This window comes from Patella vulgata, chromosome 1, assembly GCF_932274485.2.
Source record: "Patella vulgata chromosome 1, xgPatVulg1.2, whole genome shotgun sequence".
Taxonomy (NCBI): Eukaryota; Metazoa; Mollusca; class Gastropoda; family Patellidae; genus Patella; species Patella vulgata.
In genome coordinates this window covers 47,441,938-47,467,142 of record NC_065879.2, presented here as the reverse complement: position 1 = coordinate 47,467,142, position 25,205 = coordinate 47,441,938, and the positions used below count along the sequence as shown (strand labels likewise).

The following is a 25,205-nucleotide window of genomic DNA, read 5'->3' as shown; positions in this document are numbered from 1 at the left end:
GGCCATAACTCTGGCAGTAATTATTGAAAATCGTTGAAAATCAATAGGCTTCTTCGTCTCATGACCTTAAACACTGTGTATAAATTTAAAGTCAATCGGATATTAACTTTAGCCTCTAGAGCGTCCACAATACTCCACAAGCAATTATGGACGACGGACCGACAGATGGACGGACGGGGGCGACAATATACGACCACATTTCAATGACATAACTCTGGCAGTAATTATCCGAAATCGCTGAAAATCAATAGGCTTCTTCGTCTCATGACCTTAAACACTGTGTATAAATTTAAAGTCAATCAGATATTAACTTTAGCCTCTAGAGCATCCACAAGAGTTTTCAAAGTGATTAAGGGCCATAACTCTGGCAGTAATTATCGGAAATAGCTGAAAATCAATAGGCTACTTTGTCTCATGACCTTAAACACTGTGTATAAATTTAAAGTCAATTGGATATTCACTTTAGCCTCTAGAGCATCCACAAGAGTTTTCAAAGTGATTAAGGGCCATAACTCTGGCAGTAATTATCGGAAATAGCTGAAAATCAATAGGCTACTTTGTCTCATGACCTTAAACACTGTGTATAAATTTAAAGTCAATTGGATATTCACTTTAGCCTCTAGAGCATCCACAAGATTTTTCAAAGTGATCAAGGGACATAACTCTAGCAAAAATTATCGGAAACACTGAAAATGAATAGGCTTCTTCGTCTCATGACCTTAAACACTGTGTATAAATTTAAAGTCAATTGAATATTACCTTTAGCCGCTAGAGCGTCCACAAGATTTTTCAAAGTGATCAAGGGCCATTCAAATATTCAAGATGGCCGTTATTAGGCATTTTCTGGTTATTTACTTTAATTTAGACATCGGTATGAAGGTGGATTCTATAAGAATTTGACCTGTTGAATACAATTAATAAGCTTGGGTATTGCTCCTAAAATAGAGGGCTTATGTCGCTATGGGGCCAAATTCACAATGGGGGCTCATTTTTGAGGGCAATTCATAATGTTCCCTAAAACGAGGTGTAATATATTGAAATAGGTTTTCGTTGTCAATTATTTTAGATATAAACATAGAAACATGTTCCGACCAAAAGGTATTCCAACCCAATGATATTCTTCCCATTCTTTTCTTATAAGGACACAAATTATACACGTCAAACACCACCATCATGAGCTGAAAGAAAATGTTTCTAAAAGCTTACTGATGCTCACATATTTGTCTTGTCGTCCAATCTCACGTATTTGTCTAACTCACCTTCTCTTGAATCACTGGAATACTCGCTATCGGTAGAACAGTCCGATTCTTCCCATTTCCTCCGTATCATGCAACAGGGATGGACTTTGTCTTGACAGTTATTAGGCGACTCATACGTGACGGTAAAGCTTGGGTTTTGTATCACACTGGCAAACATTTTCCATCTCTTATTTTCTTCTCTTTTCTAGTAGAGAAGGTGACAAGGGCGGATGTCATATATAATGGATCATAATGTATGCTTGACAATTTGCTCTCCATAGCTTCTATTTGTATGGCCCTGTAATTTTGCTCTTGAGTCTTAGTTCTGTGATACATAAGTTTTTACATTACCAGTCCTATTTTCTTCCATTGTCTACTAAACTTAGTTATTTTGTTGAATTTGGGAACCTTATTGACGTTTTGTTCAGTCATGACACATTTTGCAATTTAGACATGAATTCGATGAATCTGAAAACCTATAGTTTAAAACATTACTAACAGTAACATCGTTATGTCTTACCAAATATGGCTGCCATTTTGAATATGAGCTCAACCTGGAATACCTTTTGGTCGGAACCAGTGATGGGATTTCAAAATTTTAGTTGTCGGACATTCTCTTCCCGAAAATAAAGGGACATAAATCTTATCGTTATTTAAGCTGGCGTTTTCAAAACACAATTAAGAATCACGTGTCAACAAAATATTCAAATTCATACGTAATAAAAAAAAAAAGGTGCACCTTGTTATTTTTCATATTTAATTCCCGTACGGTATTCAAATTTATGTCAATAATATTCCTACAAAATTACATGACATTGTAATACCATAGAATGAAAGTGTGCCGACTACTGCCCATCCGTACCGGTTTCAAATTCCCCCAAATTATCGTATTTTTCGGGCCAGAAGTCGATACATTTTTCAGCAAAGTCTGGCATTCGTCTTATACTTCGTTTCAATTTATATACAGAAGGTAAAAAAATGACATCCCGAAATTTATTTGGCCGTAACCGTCGCTCTAATACAACGAGCGAGTGACACCAACTGCTAAATAATCCCATTTGACTCTTAAGCACGCGCTATTGTCTAAAACAATTACCGTAACTACTTACGTTATTCCAATCAAAATATTCTTAGCGTGTTAATTTATTTAAAAACATAAACCCCATTCAAAATATGATCATAAATCTGACAATATGCCATCAAAATAGAATCTTTTCTGCGAGATTTCTAATTTGATTTTGCGTGTGTGTGAAACAGCTTTATTTAACTTCGACTTCCACTGAAGAAATATCACAGACAAGTTATCGGACACAATGTATATTGATTTGGGGTGTTATATACTATTAGGATATGTGACATATATGACTAATGTCTACGGCCGACATCAAGGAGAATAAAATGTGAGACAATGGAGAAATCACAGGTTAAGTTTATTGGATTGATATATAGTCCGACAAAGGAGAAGCAATGACTTCTGTTCAGGATTGAATTGATGAATTGTCCCACAAAGAATTAAGTCAGCCAATCAAGGCAGATTAAGTAGTTAATCAAGGTGGGTGTCACTGTAAAACTTGTATCGTTTAATAAGGGGTTTTTAGCGCTAAAAACTATGCATATAGTTTAATTTCAAAACATCGTTTGATATCGATAAAAATCGTTTGGAAATTACAAAAATCGTTTAATTAGTACTATAGTTTAATTTAATGGTACACCGTTTATTTTCTCAGAGAGGTGTTTAGAAATGGCCAAAGCGTTGACTTATCTAATGCGTTTATTTATTAGACGAGCAGTCCAATTTCTCGAGAGGCGTTTAAAAATCAACACCTGTTAATTTATCTACTATGTTTAACTATTAGATGAATCGTTTATTTTCCCGCGAGCCGTTTATCCAATCGGTTCATTTTGATTACGATTATTTGCATATGAAGTGCAAATAAAAATGGTGAATATAAAAAAAGCAAACCCATAGATGCTCGCCTTACCGTGGTGGTAGTATTATTATCCATTATCCATTCAAAATAGTAATTCCGCTATTGACAAATACATCACAAATTGGTAAATCACGTCTGAGGTAATCATACATTTGGTGAATATAAAAAAAAACACATCCATAGATGCTCGCCTTACCGTGGTCGTAGTATTATTATCCATTATCCATTCAAAATAGTAATTCCGCCATTGACAAATACATCAAAAATCGGTAAATCACATCTGAGGTAATTATACATTTGGAAATCCGTAAATCACATCCCATTCATTCGTTCCTGGAGTTTTACGTCCAGTTCCACCTGAGGTGATATCATAGACAAGTCACACACATCCCAGGTAATGTATTTTCTTTAAATCACAAATGAATTAACTTCCACCTGTAGACGTCACAGGAAGAGATCGAAGTCAACCCCGCAATGTTATGTTGAACGATGATAATCTTGTGAGACTTCTCACTGGTGCCAAAATCTCTACAGACAAGCTGTCGTCCATTTTCATGCAGGTCAAACAGTATCAACAGGAAATATGATTCAATGAATACTGCCTTGATGTTACGTAAACACTTGACTGCAGTACAAAGATTTTTGTTATACCTGAATCAAATCATATTGTATTAAATCAAAGGTACATTATCACTACCCCAATATATGTACCCGTATGGTATTAAAAAAATAATTTGTTGGGCAGGTCATAACGCGGATTGGGCAACGGTGTTAAAAAAAAATATACTAAAAGGGAAACGAAAAAAAAAAGCGAGGCCCTTCTCTACCGAAAAGCCTCAGCATGCCAGATAAGTTTAAGGCCATACACAATCAAAAGTATTATTTAAAAAAAAACAACAACAATACTGTATTTAATAATATTCACGGACTTGAAATAATTCACGTGTATTACAACCCATATATAATTAACGAGAATTTTATATACTTCACCAGTATTTGATATACTTCGCGAGTATGTCACCTGTCCGAGTCTGAAACTCGGGTCATTTTTATTTGAGTCCGAAATGACGCGGGACCGAAATGACATGTAATGAATACACCATGCGTAAATATAATTCTCAATTGCATGGAAATTCTTAAACAAAAACATAAAAAAACCTCAAGTAATTACGCAATGTTTGGATTGCTTCATTTAATTAGCTAAGTGAGAGTTTGGTTGTATTTACATACGTAATTCAATTTTAAATAAAATGTTAAACACTTAATTAATTGCTATGGATTAATAAAAAAATGATTAACTGAGTGAGATGTATGAAACTTTATATACCGGTAACAATTATGGAAATTCTTGTATATATGATGTAATAAAAACATTATAGTCAATGATAAAAAAAAACAGTTCCCGAGAAAAGTATGATAATTCTTTAACAACCAATGGTTTACTCAAATTAGTTTAAAATTAATACGGACATAAATCATTAAATGGTTATAAAGCTGTGATACCTGACCAAAACTTTTTACATGCATGTTTTTCTTGATAAAATATCAAAATTAAAATGAAAAAGACCGAGAATAAGCTTACGGTCACATACATGTATACTTGTGTTAACTCGTCCACACAAATCCGAATTTATATCATTGCACCTAAAATTCAGTATAAGAATCACCTTAGAATACCAAAATGTGAATCGTAACACATTGTGGTCTAAACTGTCATAAAATAAATGATAAATCAATGGAACCTGTTAGAAGTTGGTAATGTTGGTTTATTTAAGGCGCCACGTAGTCTTAACAATTGAATACAACACGTCTCGAAAAATCGGCTACGTGCAAATGTATTCTTTGATCTCATATCACGGGCAATTCTGTGACCCAACTGACGAATCGGATATATTTAAGTGTTTGAGATCGCTTTATTTAACGCCCGCTTTCACCGAGGCGATATCGCAGACAATAACATGTTATGTATACATGGTGCAATATTTTACATTGTGATTAGTTAAAACAGGGATTAAATAATTATTAGATATTTATATATATGCACAGTAAAAAAGGTATTGAGATTCGTCTTTTAACTACGATTATCATATTAGTCATTAATCACCTCTGAATCTATATCCCCATACACATTAATTACAGAAAGGGTCTGTGTATACAAGCCATTGTGAGCGATTCACTTTTTAGTCATCCAATGGTTATTTTGAAAATACACGTACAATACAAAGTCATAAATGTCCGCTGTGACAGTAAAGATTAATTATTTGATTGGTCGAATGCTATTGTTTCATTAATTCCCACCTGTGGCCACTTGTCTGGGTACTATATGAAACCATGTTTTTGAATACACATTCCGTTATTACAGTATGGATTAATGCTTTGATTGCTCAAATGCTATTGTTTTATCACTTCCCACCTGCATTATTTGTGATTGTTTTTAGTTATAAATCCGTTTCAGGAATTTTGATTTTGAGTTAGTACCCAACTTGACACAAAGATATAACCCTGCTGTCCAATACCTGTAATTAATACCATACATGTACATATATATATTGTAATAGTGATAAATGTACCTTTGATTTAATGCAATATGTTTTTTTTTGTTCTGACACTATTTGTTCAATGATTATTTACATATTATAAAAGTACACTATATGTGTGGGATCTGAAAACAAGCCAGGGCTTATATAAATTCATCTCCCGAGGAAATTATTTACAATAAAATATAAATACTTTGTATAAGATTGTAATCATAAATCGCAAACTGGTATAAAATTACAAGGTAAAAGTGTTTACTCTCATTTAATTAATCAAAACGTTATATTGGATAGTTAAATTACGGAATGTAGTAGAAACGTAGTGGGGTTAGCGAAATGATTATCTGATGTTCATAGCACTGAAAGGGAATGAGAAACAATGGTTGTGCTAGTAGGAGAAAGAAAATATTCTTGCGATGGGCGGCATCTGGCGTGCGATGGTGTTACATGGTTAGACCTGTGTGACCTGTTTGAAAATGGGCGTCAGCTTGTCTATAGAGACTTAGAGATAGCGACTTTTTGGCGCCAGTAAGAAGTCTCACGAGATTATCGTCGTGCAACATTACTTTGCGGGGTTGACTTCCCTGCTTGTGACGTCTACAGGTGGAACTTAATTCATTTGTGACTTAAAGAAGATACATTACCTGGGATGTGTGCTTGTCTGCGATATCACTTCTGTGGAAGCGGACGTTAAAACAACAGGTAGTAGTAGTAGTGGGATGTGTGTGACTTGTCTACGATATCACCTCAGGAGGAACTCTACGTAAAACTCCACGAATGAACGAACGAATGAATGGGATGTGATTTACGGCTTTCAAAATGTATAATTACCTCGGACGCGATTTACCGATTTTTGATGTATTTGTCAACAGCCGAATTACTATTTTGAATGGATAATGGATAATAATACTACGACCACGGTAAGGCGAGCATCTATGGGGGTGCTTTTTTTTTATATTCACTAAATGTATAATTACCTCGGTCGTGATTTATCGATTTGTGATGTATTTGCCAATAGCGGAATTACTATTTTGAATGGATAATGGATAATAATACTACAACCACGGTAAGGCGAGCATCTATGGGTGTGCTTTTTTGTATATTCACCATTTTTATTCGCACTTCATATGCAAATAATCGTAATCAAAATGAACTGATCGGATAAATGGCTCGCGGGAAGATAAACGATTCATCTAATAGTTAAACATAGTAGATAAATTAACAGGTGTTGATTTTTAAACGCCTCTCAGGAAATTGGACTGCTCGTCTAATAAATAAACGCATTAGATAAGTAAACGCTTCGGCCATTTCTAAACACCTCTCGGAGAAATTAAACGGTGTACCATAGTACTAATAGTACTAATTAAACGATTTTTGTAATTTCCAATCGATTTTTATCGATATCTAACGATGTTTTGAAATTAAACTATATGCACAGTTTTTAGCGCTAAAAACCCCTTATTAAACGATACAAGTTTTACAGTGTGTATAGACGGTATAAAACGAAAAATACGTTGATCTTTGCGAAAGAATGTCCTGCCAGTGCTATAAAAAATTTAATCAAACCAGGTCATGTTAACATCACGTGACTTACCTCTCTTAGAAGTCAGAGGAGAATTCATTGCGTACGTAAGACGATGTTGTCTTTAATCGCTTACTATTTATTACAAATATCGAATCCTAATTTAATTCTCAGATTATCCACTACTCGCGTCTTTTTCCGTCATTTTTATCTCAGAAAGTGTTGTACGTCTAACTCTTCAGAAAGTTTATCAACTTGTACATCAAGCACTCAATGTTCGTGTGTGACCTTTGACATCACGCGTGCAGAAATTCCTAATCGTCTGGCTGTTGATTAGGGGAACCCTTACATTTTTTCCTGTTTACATTTTTTCCTGTTTTTCGGGAAATCCAGTATTTTTCTAGTAAGATTGGATATCTCTACTTTCCATACCAAAATTACCATACTTTTATTGGAAATAACCACCCGATAAATACTTTTCTGGGAACCCATCTTTAATTACCTAATCAATCCAGCCTATTATCAACGATAATAGGACTGAGTGGTAGTTATACACTCAGTACACTGTATTAATTTTGAATATTATTTACCATGTCTTGCTGTCCGATTGGGCATATTCCTGGTCGGACAATTTAGGACGTTTGGAAAATAGCAGCAGACATGTCCGGAATATATGGGCAAAATCCCATAACTGGTCGGAACATGATTTTTATGTTTATATCTAAAGTAATTGACAACGAAAATCTATTTCAATATATTATCTGAAGTAACCGACACCGAAAATCTATAGTTTAATATATTGCACACCTTTTTGGGGGGGCTTTATGAGTTTCCCTTCAAAATGAGCCCTCTTTTGAATTTGGCCCCCCCTAGCAGAGAATCTGTCCTAAATTTTACCCCACTAAATTAAAATAAATAACCAGAAAATGTGTCGTGTTGGCTGTAACGATATCCTTATTCCAATGTCCATCCGTGTTTAAAATAAACCAGTTTGTACTTCCTGTAGTCTTGCACACTTTGTCGTGTATATCCTGCCCGCACGCTTTTCGTATGCTATGAGTATGAATAAAATCTAGTAAAAGCATACATAAGTATGAAGTTTATTACTGCTACTTATTTGAGTAGCGATACTGACGTTGTGGTCCTACTTCTTGACTAGGCATAACGTTACATGGTGTCAGAAGTACCTAAGAATTTGGATTTGGCCAACCAGGTTTGCTGGGGTGGGCGAGCCAACCACGTGCTACTGCAGTCATCATTGTCGACATCTTGTCGTTGATTCTTTGAGTAAATATGGGCGATGCTGATGATCAAGCTAACGTTCCTGGAAATCGGTAGGCGCTTATTTCTAATGTTCCGTTTCCACCTAACCTTAGTCTTAAAGGGAATCTAAGTAAGAGTTGGAAAACTTGGAAACAGATTAGTGATGCTTATGAAGTTGTCACCCGTTCTAACAGAAAGCCGAGTGAAGAACGAGTTGCAACGTTTATCACATCTTGAAGTAGATAAATCTGTAGAGCCAGTAATTATGCCACCACGTCGAGTTGCATTAGCTTTAAGAAAGCCTCTTAAACAGGAACTTCAAGATATGGTGGACAAGGGTATTATAACTCCAGTACAAGAACCAACTAGTTGGGTGTCAAGTCTTGTCGTTGTAAAAAAACCATCGGGTAAACTTTGAGTGTGTATCCACCCACAACCTTTCAATACAGCGTTGAAGAGATGTCATTACCCTTTACCTGTCATCGACGATATTTTGCCTGAGCTGTCTAAAGTCAAGGTATTCAGTAAAGCTGATCTCTCACAAGGTTTTCTCCAAATAGAATTGGACGAAGAGTCGAGATATCTTACTACTTTTCAAACCCCATGGGGAAGATACAGATACCTACGTATGCCGTTTGGAATTTCCCCAGCTCCCGAGATTTTTCAGCAAACGCTAGATCAAAGCTTAGAAGGGTTACCTGGTATATTCAAATTAGCTGATGACATCGTCATAATTGGTCATGGTGACACGGTCGATGAAGCCACTTTAACCCACTACAGAAACCTTAGAGGATTGTTACAGAGATGTCGTGAGGAGAAATGAAATGGAGTTTAACGTCCTACTGTTCTGCTCCTAACCTGGGCTAATGAAGACGGGTGTCGTGAGGAGAATATTAAGCTAAACCGGGAGAAATTTTTTTTGAATTGTAAACAGATTCCATTTTTTGGACATTTGTTAACCCATGAAGGTCTTAAGCCTGATCCAGCCAAGGTTAAAGCTATTACTGAAATGCAACAACCTGATGATGTGCCTGGTGTTCAACGTATCATGGGAATGGTAAAATATTTATCAAGATTTCTTAATGGATTATCTGAAGTCTGTGAGCCGATCAGACGACTGACTCACAAGGATGTCCCATGGTCATGGGGTGAGGAACAAGATATTTCATTTCAAAAGATGAAAGATGCAGTCACTTCTGCTCCTATCCTTAAATACTTTGATCCAGAATCTCCAACTGAGGGTCAAGGTGATGCCTCATCGAAGGGATTGGGATTCGCATTGTTGCAGGGAGATCAACCAATCACTTAATCTAGTCGCACCCTGACCAAGGCAGAGGAAAAGTATTCTCAAATAGAGAAAGAGTTACTTGCTCTGGTATTTGGAATGGAGAGGAATCACCAATATGTATATGGTCGGAAAGTAGTATTATGGACTGACCACAAACCCCTAGTTACAATTTACAAGAAGTCTTTACATCTTACACCACGTCGCCTTCAAAGACTATTGTTACGTCTTCAAAACTATGATGTTATCATACAGTATAAAAGTGGAACAGAGATGTACCTAGCCGACACTTTGTCTAGAGCTTCAATACAGAACGATGGTATAATCTCAGAGGCTGAAAGAGATGTCGAAAGTGTCAACATGTTGGACTACTTGCCAATGTCTGAACCTCAAGTTGAGGAAATCAAGAAGGAAACTTCAGAGGATCAAGTCCTACTGTCCCTCAAGGACATTATCTTGAAAGGATGGCCAGATAGCAGTCCCAGTCTGCCGGAATATTTGAGAGTTAACTATCCCAGCCGGGATGGGTTGGCCTTTCAGGATGGCATAATTTATAAAGGTTACAGGTGTATTGTGCCTGCAAGTCTGCGCCAAAAGATTCGAACCAAATTACACAATTCACATACTGGTATACAGTCATGCCTTAGACGAGCCCGTGAAGTAGTGTATTGGCCTGGGATGAACAAGGATTTGGCAGATTACATCTCTAAATGTGAAACTTGCAATACCTTTCAAAATAAGCAACAAAAAGAGCCAATCATATGTCGAGATGTTGAAATAAGAGCTTGGGAAGCTGTGGCTTCAGATATATTTACCTTCAAAAATAAGGACTATCTGTGCACGGTTGATTACTTCTGGAATTACTTTGAAATTGACCGCCTGTATGAAAAAACTGCATCTGAAGTAATAAAGAAAACAAAGAGGATATGTGCCACTCACGGAATTCCAGATCGCTTTTACAGTGACAACATGCCGTACAGCTCAAAAGAATTCCGACAGTTTGCAAGCCAGTATTCCTTTGAGCACATTACCAGCTCACCAGAATATGCTAAAAGTAATGGAAAGGCTGAAAATGCTGTCAAAATAGCAAAGATGCTCATGAAAAAAGCTCAAGATAGTGTTTCTACTCATCACTACTCGACTGGCGAAATACACCAAGTGAAATATTGGGAACTTCACCTGCTCAAAGATTATTCAATCGCCGAACTAGAACCACCATACCAACTGCCAGAAAATTGTTAGATCCAGAGTTCCCTGTATGTGTCAAACAGAAACTGTTCAATAGAAAACTTAAACAGTCGCGGAATTACAACAAATGTGTTAAAGAGCTACCTCAACTTAAATCTGGTGACATCGTTAGAATTCAACCTTCAACCCATGATAAAGGAAAAAGATGGACCAAAGCCAGAGTTGAACAGCAAGTTGATATTAGGTCATACGATGTTAGAACAGAAGATGGAAGAGTCTATAGGAGGAATCGGAAATATCTTAAAACCTCATCTGAATCATTTAACCCATCTTTTACTCCTGTAATACAGCCGGAACCAACCCCATCAAGATCACCGTCAGAAGTCTCAAAATCAACTTCTAGTAAACATTCAAAGCCGTGTGTCACCGAATCCTGTAATAACTCCTACAAGGAATGAGACCCAACCGGTATTACCTGTACCATCCACAAGTGTGTCTACGCATAGTGGAAGAGTTGTCAAAACACCTAAGTACCTCAGAGATTATTCAAAGTTATAAGTCAGATTTGTGTGGTATTATCTGAGAAAATTAAATATATATATAATTAAAAAATCAGTAGTAATTGAAATAGTGGCTATATTTCTGTTATTTTCTTAAAGTTCATGCATGCTCAACTAAAATTGTGATATATTTTAGTGTGTATCATCTTAAAATCTATTATCTAACCTGTCATAAGTGTTCACAGTGTGTTTGAACTTTATTTGAAGGTCATTCATATATTTCAATGTGCTAAACATATTCAGGACATATCCAGTGAAGTAAATATACTGACTTTAAAAAGTTCACTTTATTTTATAAATAAGACAATTTTATTTTAGAAGGAAAGGTGTAACGATATCCCTATTCCAATGTCCATCCGTGTTTAAAACAAACCAGCTTGTACTTCCTGTAGTCTTGCACACTTTGTCGTGTATATCCTGCCCGCACGTTTTTCGTATGCTATGAGTATGAATAAAGTCTAGTAAAAGCACACATAAGTATGAAGTTTATTACTGCTACTTATTTGAGTAGCGATACTGACGTTGTGGTCGTACTTCTTGACTAGGCATAACGTTACATTGGCCATCTTCAGTCTTCGAAATTAAGAATTTTCTACCACGGGACAAAAAAATGAAAAATGCCGTGGCAGAATGGTACTGCTACGGCACCACAGCATTTTTTGTTGTATATCAAAATCACTACTTTTCTGAACTTTTCAAGATGGATAAAAAAATTTTATTATAGGGCCTACACATGATAACAAAACTAATATGAGTGGTATTACATATACCATTGTAGTTATTTACTGTAGTTTTACAATAATGAAAATTCTGCAAATTAATTTACTAAAAACGAAAACAACTGTTCAAAAAGCCTTTCATAGTCTTTTTATCATCTTTATTACAGTAGTACCCATAACCCATTTATCGATTCATCTCATTACATTTCCACGAATACGTTGATGTGGAAAATACGCCGGTACAGGCCCATCTGTGGCACTGGCATTCATAACGGATTTTGGACTGCCATATACTTCACGGCATACTTTACAGTAAATACGTTTAACGACATTACTGTTGTTGGATTCTAACTCACAACCAATGCTATCTAGTTTCCAGTTATCGACGATTTTTTTTCTAATCCCCATTATTTATGTAATAAAAACTGATGAGAATTAAGAGTGAGACGGCATCGATGCCAGACGAGTGTCAAAAAGAGTGGAGGAAGTAAGTTATGTGTATCCATATGCGCGAAAAGTTTGTGAAATGAATTTAAAATTTATTGTTTGTTTGGCATATTGTTGTTTCGACGCTAAAACACATCTATTTTATGTAATTTTGGTTTGAAAGAATAGCAAGAAAATAAATATTGTGAATTTTTACACTCCGTTACATAGGGCGTAGTAATTATAAACAAAGGACGTGAATCGGTCTAGGTCCTTCGTATGTGACAAACGATATACAGTTAAAAATACAAATGACAAGAATGGTAACATTGTTCATGCATTAGCCAGAGTAACTAGGCAACAGTCCGTGCACTCTATGTCTACTTCAGTTTATAATTGTTGAAAATAACACCACTGTAACGGTAAAGCATGGACATGTCTACAGCACATGGGTTAAAAGTGTACCGGTATTCGATAATTACAATATATTTGTCAGACGTTCGTCAAAATGATAAACAAATATATGACGTTATTGCACGGTCAGACGACATCCTCCTAGTACTATTCTATAACCGGTACATTTATTAGGATCATAAGATCTACCACAGCAAAAAAATATGAATTATGCCATGGCTGACGGGGGTTGCGTCGGCTTTTACCACGGTTTTGCCGTTTGCCGTGGTTAATTTCGAGTGCTGCATCTTGAATATTTAAATAATCTGCATACTCCAGATTCTGAATATATTAAAGATATATAATCCACCAAAAACCTATATTTCAATATATTACACACCTTTATAGTGAACTTTATGAGTTTCCCTCCAAAATGAGCCTCCATTATGAATTTGGCCCCCTAGCGGAATTAGCCATCACTTTTAGGAGAAATACCCAAGCTCATTGGATACAGCGGGTCGAATTCTTATAGAACCCATCTTCAAACTGAGGTTGAAGACAATCCGTCATATATTTTACCACACTAAATAACCAGAAAATGCCTCATGGTGGCCATCTTGAATATTTAAATTTCTCCAAGGGTGCCATCATCCGGATTCTGAATCTACACATACTGAAGGTATATAATCCACCAAAAAACATTAGGTAGACTATATTTCCACGCCAAGGGTTAAAATGGGGTTTGGCAACCGGACTACAATTAGATGTGTACATTGTTACTCGAACCATGGTTATCTCTAGATTCTTTGAATAGTTTCCTGCACTTCAAAATTGAAATAGCTACTTGCATACATTACAGAAATGACATGGGGTTTAACGTCCTACTCTTCTGCTCCAACTAAGCTAATGAAGACGGGCATACGCCATACAGAACGACTAGACATTGTTCTTGCCAGGCCCTCCATAAGGGAAAAACCTTGCCAGAAAATCCTGAGGAACTTTTTCGGTCAACACTGGGAGCAAATTTGAGATCATCTAGTTATCAAGCCATCGCAGCTCCCCATAACTGACATACTTCGTTATCTACCATGCATGTGTTGGCCTCTTTGGGCCCAAACTCCCATCTAATATACAATCCTTTTCTACAAGTACTACAATATAAACTAGTGGTTGCATGCTTTATAATTTTAACATCATCCAAAGATGCCATAAACAGGATTTTATTGCAGAAATGAAAATAGGGATATATTTTTAAAATATCGGGACGTAACAATTATTTGTAAACCAACCAACCTCATCATCATCAAAATATGGCTCATACCAATCCCATAAATCTGCTGGTGGTTGGGTGTACCTTTAAATCAAGAGCAGTAACTAATCAGATGAACATACTATCAAAACAGAAAGTGATCAGTGTATGATAAATTTCATAATTATTAAACTGGAAGAACCTACAAAAATTGACTGAACTTCGAAGATGATATTCAAATATCTTATTGTTATTAATATCATTGCAAAGAATAATTCAAGATCTAATAGAAGACTACTTTCATTTTTATAGGGACGTTGTCACTGAAAGAGCTGCTTTTATAGAAATACATAAAAGATTAATTTGGAAGTGAAAAATTTGATAAGTCTCACCTTATAACACGTACCTAATATACATAAAGCCGAGACCCCTGATATATGGTGAATCTGTATGTGTTAATAATCCTACTAATTGTTTTCTTGTTAGTTTTAATGTATAGAGTTTATACAAAAGACAGTAAGCACTGGACACAATACCACCAGCACCAACACCTCGTACCTAGAATAAACAAGTAATTTACTTATACAACATATCAAAAAATTTAATTAATCTTTTAGCACTTAGTACATGTAAATATTGACTCCCCCAGTTCCTTAACAAATATTAGAAAAAAAGTGATATATTTCACACCATACCATTATATCCCTGTACAGTCCAACACTGTTTGAAACTACTGCTCCAAAGACCAAACTCAAAGTGGCTGGAAAAGGGTTAACTTTTACTATTGATGGAAAAGTAGATACAGTAAGGCTGATGACCCCCGCCGAAATCCCAATACAGATGACCCATTAATTAATTGCACATATTTATCTTTTTCAAAAGTATTTAGCAATCAAACTGATTCACTATACTGTCTAAGCATCAAATGTTCATGATCAAACTCAGTCAAGCTTTTGAAGTACCTGGTAGTGAAACTATGCACTAAGTTTCATCACTCTCCATCAGTTAGACCAACTTAGAATCAGAGTTATCTTGTCCCAAAGCATTGATCAATAAAATTGCTTAGCTCTGCTTAGCCTAAGCAGAAAATTCTCATCATCGAACTTAGTCAAGTTATTGATATAATAAATCTATACACCAAGTTTCATCACTCTCACTTAATTAGAACTAAAGTTATCGTGTTCCAAAGCATCAACCAATCAAATTGCCTATCTCTGCTTACCCTAAGCAGAAAATGCCCATCTTCGAACTACATCAAGGCATTGTGTCCCAAATTTTCTTTGAAAGGCGAGAGGACAATAAATCAGCAAATCTGTCTTATAGAAACCATCAGCCAACCAGGTTTCAGTAATCTTTGTTTGACAATGCCTGACCAAATTATGCTTGAAGAATATATTTTTAAACTCAATAGATCACACATTTTGAGAAGCGTCCCATTTCAAAATTAGGAGCACAATTAAATCATGAATTATTTCCTGACAAATTATTAACTCATTCATAACAAAATATTTATCCATCACATGAAAATCAAGTAGCTACTAGTACCTTTAACCGGTTGTCGACAATCTGAGTGAGATTGCCATTTCGATAACTCATCTTATTGTTTGGATTACGGATGTCATCTCGTTAAGCCTAACTGTCAAGCTTTTAGACATTACTTACTTTAACTATACCTCAAAAACAAAGAATGCCCTCAAAATCAAATAGAATATATATCTGTAGTAACTCAAGCAATGAATTACTGTCTTAAATTTGTTGAAGAATATGCCATTGATCATTATGTGGACGAACGTAGTTGGAACTTGTTATCGGAAGATTTTACGGCAATGACAACAATGTGTTGAATATGTTTGTTCATTTTACAAATTATAAATGATAAAATATGACTATTCACAATCTGCTTTTTTTTTTTTTTTTTTAAAAATCCTCCTTAACACTTAGATAAGAGAGTTCTAAACAGCCCCCACTAAACATGACCAGGAGAGCGATTTTTAGAACACCTGCATTTTTCAAATGTCAATCCCTGGTAAACATGTAACTTACCCCTCCACACATTCCTGTTTGACCAGCTGTCTTTCTACTACCTTTCTCCCATGGTTCTAAATGTTGTACCTAATATCAATAAGAGTAGAGTAAAAATATCAAATTAAGTAACAACTAGAACTGCGTACAGTAATGATGGGTTTCACCTTGCCACGTTACCCTTGAACTTGCGTCACTTCTGGTGCCAATTTACCCTTGAACTCATGTCACTTCAGGTACCAATGAAACCGTTAAACAGATTTCCTCATAACCATTGCACACGTTATAAAATGGATGCAGAATCAACCAAATCCAGCAATATCAATTCCTATGCAGAATCAACCAAATCCAGCAATATCAATTCCATTTATACATTTGTTTCCAGGTATTTCATATGTCAAACAAGAGCATCGCTAACGCTGCAATATACGTCCACATTCCTGCTTTGATTGATATGGTACTAGTGCTGATATCAAATATTGATGCATCGCCATCGATTCGGCTGACACCGATTCGATTCTCAGTCCTTATTTGTATTATCGATGCATTGGCAAAAAATACTAATAATTAGCTTTATGTGTCTGAGGACTCTGAGGAGTTCACAAGTTCGTCCACTAGAATAAGTAACACCTTTTCAATGCGTTTTTCTGTGGGGTTTCTTATAATTCAAAATAAAACCGGTTTACCCTACGCTTCCACTATGTTTGTCTCCATTTTCCAGTGACTACAAAGACTGCGTTTGCTGGTTACGTCCCCTGGCTATCATGTCCTTTAACCCCAAGGTAAATTTCACAGTTCATTTAAATGGCCAAACGAACTATGTCAGGAGGATAATATTTCCCGGCCGGTTTTTAATGCTAGTTTTAAAACGATTCAGTCTTATTTTCTGTCATGGGCAATAGAGAATGTACTTCATAAATCCCTATAGACAGGTTTTGATACGTTCCAATAAATAATGCAAACTGTCTCTTGTAATCACCTCACACCAGTGATAGGATTTTACCCTTATATTCCGGACTTGTCCGAATCTTTTATCAAAACGCCCAAAATTGTCCGACCGGGAATATGCCCAATCGGACATCAAGACATGGTGAATAATATTCAAATTCCAAAATTAATATAGTGTACTGAGTGTATAACTACCGTGCAACATGATTATCGTTGATTAGGTAATTAAGTGATCGACTATTTATCGTGTTATATCGTCTACACATCTACCTTGATTAACTACTATTCTGCCTTGATTGGCTGACTTAATCCTTTGTCGGACAATTCATCAAATCAATCCTGAATAGAAGTCATTGCTTCTCCTTTGTCGGACGATATATCAATCCAATAAGAGTGATTATAAACTTAATCTTATTAACCCGTGATTTCTCCATTGTCTCACGTTTCAATCTCCTTTGTGTCGAACAATAACACGTAGAAATTAGTCATATATGTCACATATCCTGATAGTATATAACACCTCAAATCAACATACATTGTATCCGATAACTTGTCTGTGATATATTTTCGGTGGAAGCCGAAGTTAAATAAAGATATTTCACACATACGCATATGGCGCTTATATAGTTCAGTAATTAAAATGAAAGTACAAATCTCGCGAGACACGTGAAATTAAGAGATGTATACGTGCCGAATCCAATACGCCTAATGTCCGAGAAAAGATTCTATTTTTATGGCATATTGTCGGATTTATGATCATATTTTGAAGGGGGTTTACGTCTTTAAATAAATAAATAAACACGCTAAGAAATGTTGACGAATATTTCGATTGGACTGACATAAGTAGTTAATTGTTTTAGACGATAGCGCGTGCTACAGTCGAATGCAATTATTTAGCAGTTGGTGTCACTCACTCGTTGTATTAGAGGGTTGTTAACTACAGTTTACGGCCAAATAAATTTCGGGATGTAATTTTTTTACCTTCCGTATATAAATCGAAACAAAGTATCAGACGAATGTCGGACTTTGCTAAAAAATGTACCGACGTATGACCCGAAAAAAATGGTAATTTTGGGGGAGTTTGAAACAGATCGGCAGCAGTCAGCACGCTGCCAATCTATAGTATTACGATGTCATTTAATTTTGTAGTTACTTTAGTAACGTAAATTGTATCGGCTCTGCCTTCGATACAATTTACGCCTTCTACAATTTACGTTACTAAAGTAACTAGTAATTTTGTAGGAATATTATTGACATAAATATGAATACCTTACGGGTTTTAAACATGAAATATAACGAGGTGCACCTATTTATTTTTACATATGAATTTAAATAAATTTTGTTGACATGTGATTCTTAATTGTGTTTTGAAAACGTCTGCTTAAATTACGATAAGAGTTTTTCCACTTTATTTTCGGGAAAAAATGTACGACAAGAAATTTTTTGAAATCCCATCAGATCACTGCCTCACACACACACACCTCTCACGCCTTCACAACAAATTTGAACAATGGCTAACAAGTGTCAATTGAAGTGAATCGGACGATATTAATGTCACAATAAATAACAGTTCAGAAGAATATTGTGGATATAAATTTATTCAAATAAATCGACATTTCTAGAATAGGCCTAATGATAATGTTAGGGAAATTTATGTTTGTATCAGAAATACTAATGTTATTTCTGTAATTTTTGATTAACAAAATGGCGGCAAAAATTTCCCGATGCATTGATGCTAGAACTGATGTTTGTGTCCGAGGCATCGATGCGTAAAATTTTACTTAATATCAGCACTAAATGGTACCTTTTAAAATGAAGAGAATGAAACACTGTAACATTGGTACTGTTTAATCTAGCGTAAATAGCGTTAATTTCTAGTCTGTGCCCAATTATTCATAAATATTGTTGAATTTCGGCGAATAGTGCTCAATTTGTACTTCTATCAAATTTCAATCTCAATGTTGAATTTTGATTACAAAGCGTTTTATTAACTAGTGTTTAGTTTCTCGACACGTGTTGAATTATAAGCGTCCCGTCTAATAAGCATGACTGTTCAATAATTAGTTGGACCGTTCAATTTCCCGAGCCGTGATTAAAATCAGTCAAGGTGTCCAATTACGCAAGGTGTTAAATTTTGTTGTCAAACATCTAATTTCACGTGCGATGTTCAGATAATACGATTTGTTTAATTGTTGGTCATCGTTCAGTTTTGCAGCACAATGTTGAAATACTGTAATAAGTGTTAGTTTTAGTACTGACCTGTTGCGATACGGTGAAATATTATTTTTCAGGATTCATACGACTGCAGGTATCTGTAATGCCTGTCATTATCCGGGGATTATTTTTCAAGATCACTATACGCCGAAATTCAACAATATTTATGAATAATTGGACACAGGGTAGAAATTAACGCTATTTTACGCTAGATTAAACGGTACCAATGTTACAGTGAAATATGAAATGGCTGTAATATGACAAGAGGCAAAGAAGGCTACGCGTTGGGTCTGTTTTGCCAAATTTACAGACAAAATATTAACAAAATAGTGGGTGTGACAATGCCCCAGGGGGTTGGGGCTATGCACCAAAATAAATTGTTACTGTCTTTACGGTATAAGGAATAAATATGCATAGTTCCAAGATGATCCATTCAGAATTGCAGCCTGTAGACGATAACTACAAAGATAGGTTGCCAAGCAACAAAACATACGCCCACAGCAGCTAAATTGTCCGAGCGGTCGATAAGAGTTGTCTTATATTTTTTCATTTGAGGGACCAGGTATCGTCCAGATTTTACGAAAAAAGGAAAGAAACTAAGCTTATCATCTACAATTTAATACACGTATCCAGCTAATAGATTGGCGTCAAGAATGTGTTAAATGCCGTCAAGATTCATCAAAAACTGGCCAGTTTGTGCTACCGTGTAGATTAAAAAACACCGTTTACTTTTGACATCGATTGTCTGCTTTACGACCGTCCAGTTTCTCGGGATGAATACTACCATTTAGATTTGAAAGGGGTTTAGTTTTTAGACAAGGCCTTTATTTTCCCAGACGTTGTCAAGAAATGAACAGAGTGTTTAATTACTTAAGGCGTTTAGATTTTACGCCAAATGACCACTTTATTGAGAGCCGTCTAGTAACTTACGGGTGAGTAGTAATGCAATGCCGTTTACTTTTCATGTCTTGTAATTAGTTTGCCCAGTGTAATCTATTTAATTTCTGTCACCCAATTTTAGAAACTATGTTCAGATTTAGAATCTGAGTATAGTGTCTAAAATTCTCGAATGAATTGCATATTTGTTGAATATCGTCCATTCTTTGGTATTGCCGATGTCCGTTGGGAAAAGTCGATTTACAATGAATTGACAATTTTCCCGGCTAGATAAAACAAAAATTTTTTGTATTTAGTTACAATCTTGTTACTTATAATCTTGTTTTCTGGGTTATTTACCCGCTTCCGCAATTAATAACAACATGGTAATGCACTGACGTTTTCTCATGTTCTCTTGTCTAGTGACAGTCAATATTTTTTTTTTTCCAATTGTCAGATATATACTAGTCAAGTCGTCCACTGGTTACAGTATTGTTTTCTATCAGGTTCAGATGACAAGACTAGTTTAGCATCTTATAATACTTTTATTCTTCTTCTAACATATTATGTACAAAACTTAAGACTCCGTAATTAGCTTATGTTGAGGGAGCCATGTCCTAGCTTGGCTAGGCACGAGTGTGCCAACTCCAATACGCTCTCCCTCATTCGGTCTTGTCCCGTGCCCAGGCGCACATGGCCTTCGATCTCGTGTCCTGGCCGGACCTCTACTGTCCATTCGTTTGTTATCTGGGTTTATAAACCCTTCCAGACAAAGGAATCTTATTAGATATCTGGCTAATGTATCATGTATCATATCAGGTTTAACATTCGATACATGCTAATCAGACAAAGAAAGTTTAAATAAAACATGCCAGCAAGTTAAGAGGCGTTTTTGTGAACCGATTAGATTTGACCGATTATCTATTATAGGCATTTGTGAACCAAGTTGATTATACTAATCGTTACATTTGTGAGACGATTTAACTCAACTGATTAGGCAAATCGACCTAATCGTCCCAGGAGGTGTTTAGGCGATTAGATTTGACTTTTTCAAAATGGCGGAATGTTCGACGTCGTAAGTAATTTTTAATGCTTATTGTTGTTTTTCTCCATAAAAAATGTTGTTTTTTTTAAAACGCATGTGACGTGTTTAATGTTAACTTTATAGTCCACAAGAATGTTAGATCACCTCTAAGCAATTTTATTCATTTACAGTTTTTTCAATATATTCCTCGATCCTAGGTTTTCTCAGGACACTTTTTACATGTTTTGTCACTTCAGTTTTCCAAAAAATACTTGAACTTGTTGGACATAGGAGATTGTTTCTAACGGCAACCATTTTCCTTTTTTGCGTTGATAACCTTCATTTGTCTTTAACAAGTCATCAATAATTAGCAGAGACAATTTTTTTTTCTGATCGGTGTCTGTGATGGCAGCCATCTTACCAAATCGTAATTATCAAATTTCACATTTGTGGACCATAGCTAATCAAATAGAAATCATACCAAATCGTACTAGCAAATCAAAACCTAATCTAATCGACTCACAAAAACGCCATAGGTTACATAATCATTACATAATCACATAGGGATGCTACCAAGAACTCCAGGGATGTCGATAGCGAACAGGTGTCAAGTTGGCAGGAAGCATCTATAACATCAGATAATCTGTGATTATGTAACATACCTTCCCTTTTTTTTTTGAATAAAGGTATGAATTATATGAAATAACTTTTTAATACCATTACAAAACTAAATATAAATTGAGTCGATGGTAACTACCCTTATTAATATATAAATGAAATGAAATGTTCTTTAATGGCATGTCAGCTCCAACCGGGCTATATTGCGCCAAACATGGTGAATTTAACAAGACAAATCTAAAAGAATATCACAGACAATTATATATGTAAATAAAGATAGGTTGCCAGGCAACGAAACATACGCCCACAGCAGCTAAATCGTCCGGGGAGTCAACAAGAGTTGTCGCATATTTTTACTTTTTTCGGTAATTAAACATTTATAATACATTAAAATCTGATAAAGAGTAACAACTAATTAAGTAATTATCAGAAAACCATTAGAATTTGTTTGGTTTTTATAAAGTTCTGCCCCATGCTAATGTTTAGTATAGAAAACTTTTAACATCATGGATTTAGTTTACAGAAAACTTTTAACATCATGGATTTAGTTGTTCAAGTCATAAAATTCATTGAAAATCAATATACTTGTTCGTCTCAAGACCTTAAACTCTGAAGTCAATCGGATGATAACTTTAGCCTCTAGAGCGTCACAAGATTTTTCAAAGTGATCAAGGGCCATAACTCTGGCAGTACTTATCAGAAATCGCCGAAAATCAATAGGCTTCTTCGTCTCATGACATTAAACACTGTGTATAAATTTAAAGTCAATCAGATATTAACTTTAGCCTCTAGAACGTCCACAAGATTTTTCAAAGTGATCAAGGGCCATAACTCTGGCAGAACTTATCAGAAATCGCCGAAAATCAATATGCTTCTTCGTCTCATGACATTAAACACTGTGTATAAATTTAAAGTCAATCGGATATTAACTTTGACCTAAAGAGCGTCCACAAGATTTTTTAAAGTGATCAAGGGCCATAACTCTGGTAGGAATTATCGGAAATCGCTGAAAATCAATAGGCTTCTTCGCAGTGATGGGATTTCAAAATTCGGACATTTTACCGAAAATAAAGGGGCACAACTCTTATTATTTAAGCAGATGAATTTGTACCACAAAAGTCACATGTCAAAATATTCAAATACCGTACGTAATAAAAATAGGTGAACCTCGCTATTTTTCGTATTTAATTCCCGTACAGTATTCAATTCATACCACAATTAAAAACCACATGCCAACAAAATATTCAAATCCTGTACGTAATAAAAATTGTGACCTCGCTATTTTTCACACTTAATTCCCGTACGGCATTCAAATTTATGTCAGTAAATGTCCTACAAAATTAAGCATTTTCGTAATATGTTGAATGAAAGCTTGTCGATCCTGCTTCGGCATCAAATTCACAACCAAAATATTCTTTTAGAATTACGTGTCTTCGTTTATACGGCAGCAAATGAATGCAGAACTTCCGAAATAGTTAAATCACTTGTAAACAGGCATAGCTAACTTCAGCGAATAACACTCTTTCATAGTCACGACAGAGTGACAGGCATCATAGGCAACACAGCAGAATGATTGACATGCTTCTTAATTCCCGCCTACAAATACGTTAGAATTTCTGCTCATATAGCTATTGGTAGCCCCTCCCCTTTTTGTTATTTTGCTGGGTGCGTACTAGTCTCAGTCACCCAGAAACTCCTAGTCTTCAACATATTCGTAGAATATTTTTCTGGATAATAGAGACTAATAGCCTACTTGACTCATATCACACGGCTTCATAGTAAGCACTGCCTAATAATATGTTAAGCAATATTCGTGCCGCGCTCGAGATCAAGGGAAAGTGCCACTGTGGATGAAAATTTCTATATGGATTCTTAAAAGATGTAAAACATATCGTAGACAAAATGACTGTCCATTGATTTAGGGTGTTATTTACTCTTACGATATGTGACATCTATGATTAGTTTATTATAGATGATGTCAGCTCACATCAATGCGATTAAGATGCCTGACAAATGAGAAACCACGAGGTAAACAGGTGGATTAAAATTATAATCATTCTTATTGAATTGATGAAAAGTCCGACAAAAGGAAAGCAATGACTTCTGTTTAAGATTAGATTGATGAATTGTCCGACAAAGGATTAAGTCAGTCAATCAAGGCAGATTAAGTAGTTAAATCAAGGTAGGTTTATACTATAGACGGTATAACACGATAAATACGTTGATCACTTAATTACCTAATAAACCCAGCGTATTATCGACGATAATCGGGTTGAGTGGTAGTTATACACTCAGTAAACTATATTAATTTTGGAATTTTGAATATTATTCACCATGTCTTGATGTCCGATTGGGCATATTCCCGGTCGGACAATTTTGGGCGTTTGGAAAAAAGATTCGGACAAGTCCGGAATATACGGGCAAAATCCCATCACTGCTATACAGTGTATTACAAGTTGAATGTTTTGCTATGAGTAACGCTCGATTGTAAGCAATATAATTTTAGTGAAATTGGTGTCGAGAATTGGTGTGAATTCGGAAAATAAACTAGAGCATATACAAAGAAAGAAGTTGGACACTATTCCTATTAAAATTGCATTGACATTGTATAAATAAAATATTCGGAAAATAAGCTAAGGCTTATGCAAAAGAAGGAGTTGGACACTATTCATAATAAAATTGCATTGGCATGTTGTTATTTGTATTAATATATAAATAAAATATTAAAAATTCATGCAATACCGGTTTTTAAATTTGTGGGATGAAACGACGATATAAGTGGGATGAAAGGACCCGTGTAAATTTGGGATGAAACCGCCCGCTCCCGTCACTGGTACAATGTATATGATAATAATGTATTATGACGCATTAAAACGATATGGGTGGGAGGGGGTACACTGTGAAGGTCACAAAAGTGACAGCGCCATGTATTTGTTATTTTACAAATTATGTATACATATAATATTGTACATTTACATGCTTTCAACCAAGGAATATTCTTCGTGATTTTGCGAAGCCGTAGAAAAATCTCCGCCGTGCTGTGACAATACACATCTACTTTATATTGCCCAATTCATTTCGGTGGAAGCGGATATTGAATAAAGCCATTTCACACACACAGACGTGTACATTACATGCACATGTCATATATTTATACAATGGCCACGAATGTGTTAATTCTCTCCTTCACTCCGT

General features: G+C 35.5%; 1 protein-coding gene across 4 annotated transcripts in view; it reads right to left on the bottom strand.

Annotated features, from left to right (window-relative positions):
* The window catches only part of LOC126807870 (pre-mRNA-splicing factor 38B), a 77,430-nt gene that overhangs the window by 35,008 nt on the left and 17,217 nt on the right, over window positions 1-25,205 (bottom strand). For all 4 annotated transcript variants that reach the window (XM_050532750.1, XM_050532734.1, XM_050532742.1 and 1 more), the window contains exons 3-5: window positions 16,352-16,420; window positions 14,715-14,866; window positions 14,353-14,413 (exon numbers count right to left, since the gene is read on the bottom strand). In XM_050532750.1, coding sequence (XP_050388707.1) covers window positions 14,353-14,413; window positions 14,715-14,866; window positions 16,352-16,420 — 282 coding nt within the window. The remainder of the gene's footprint in view (window positions 1-14,352; window positions 14,414-14,714; window positions 14,867-16,351; window positions 16,421-25,205) is intronic.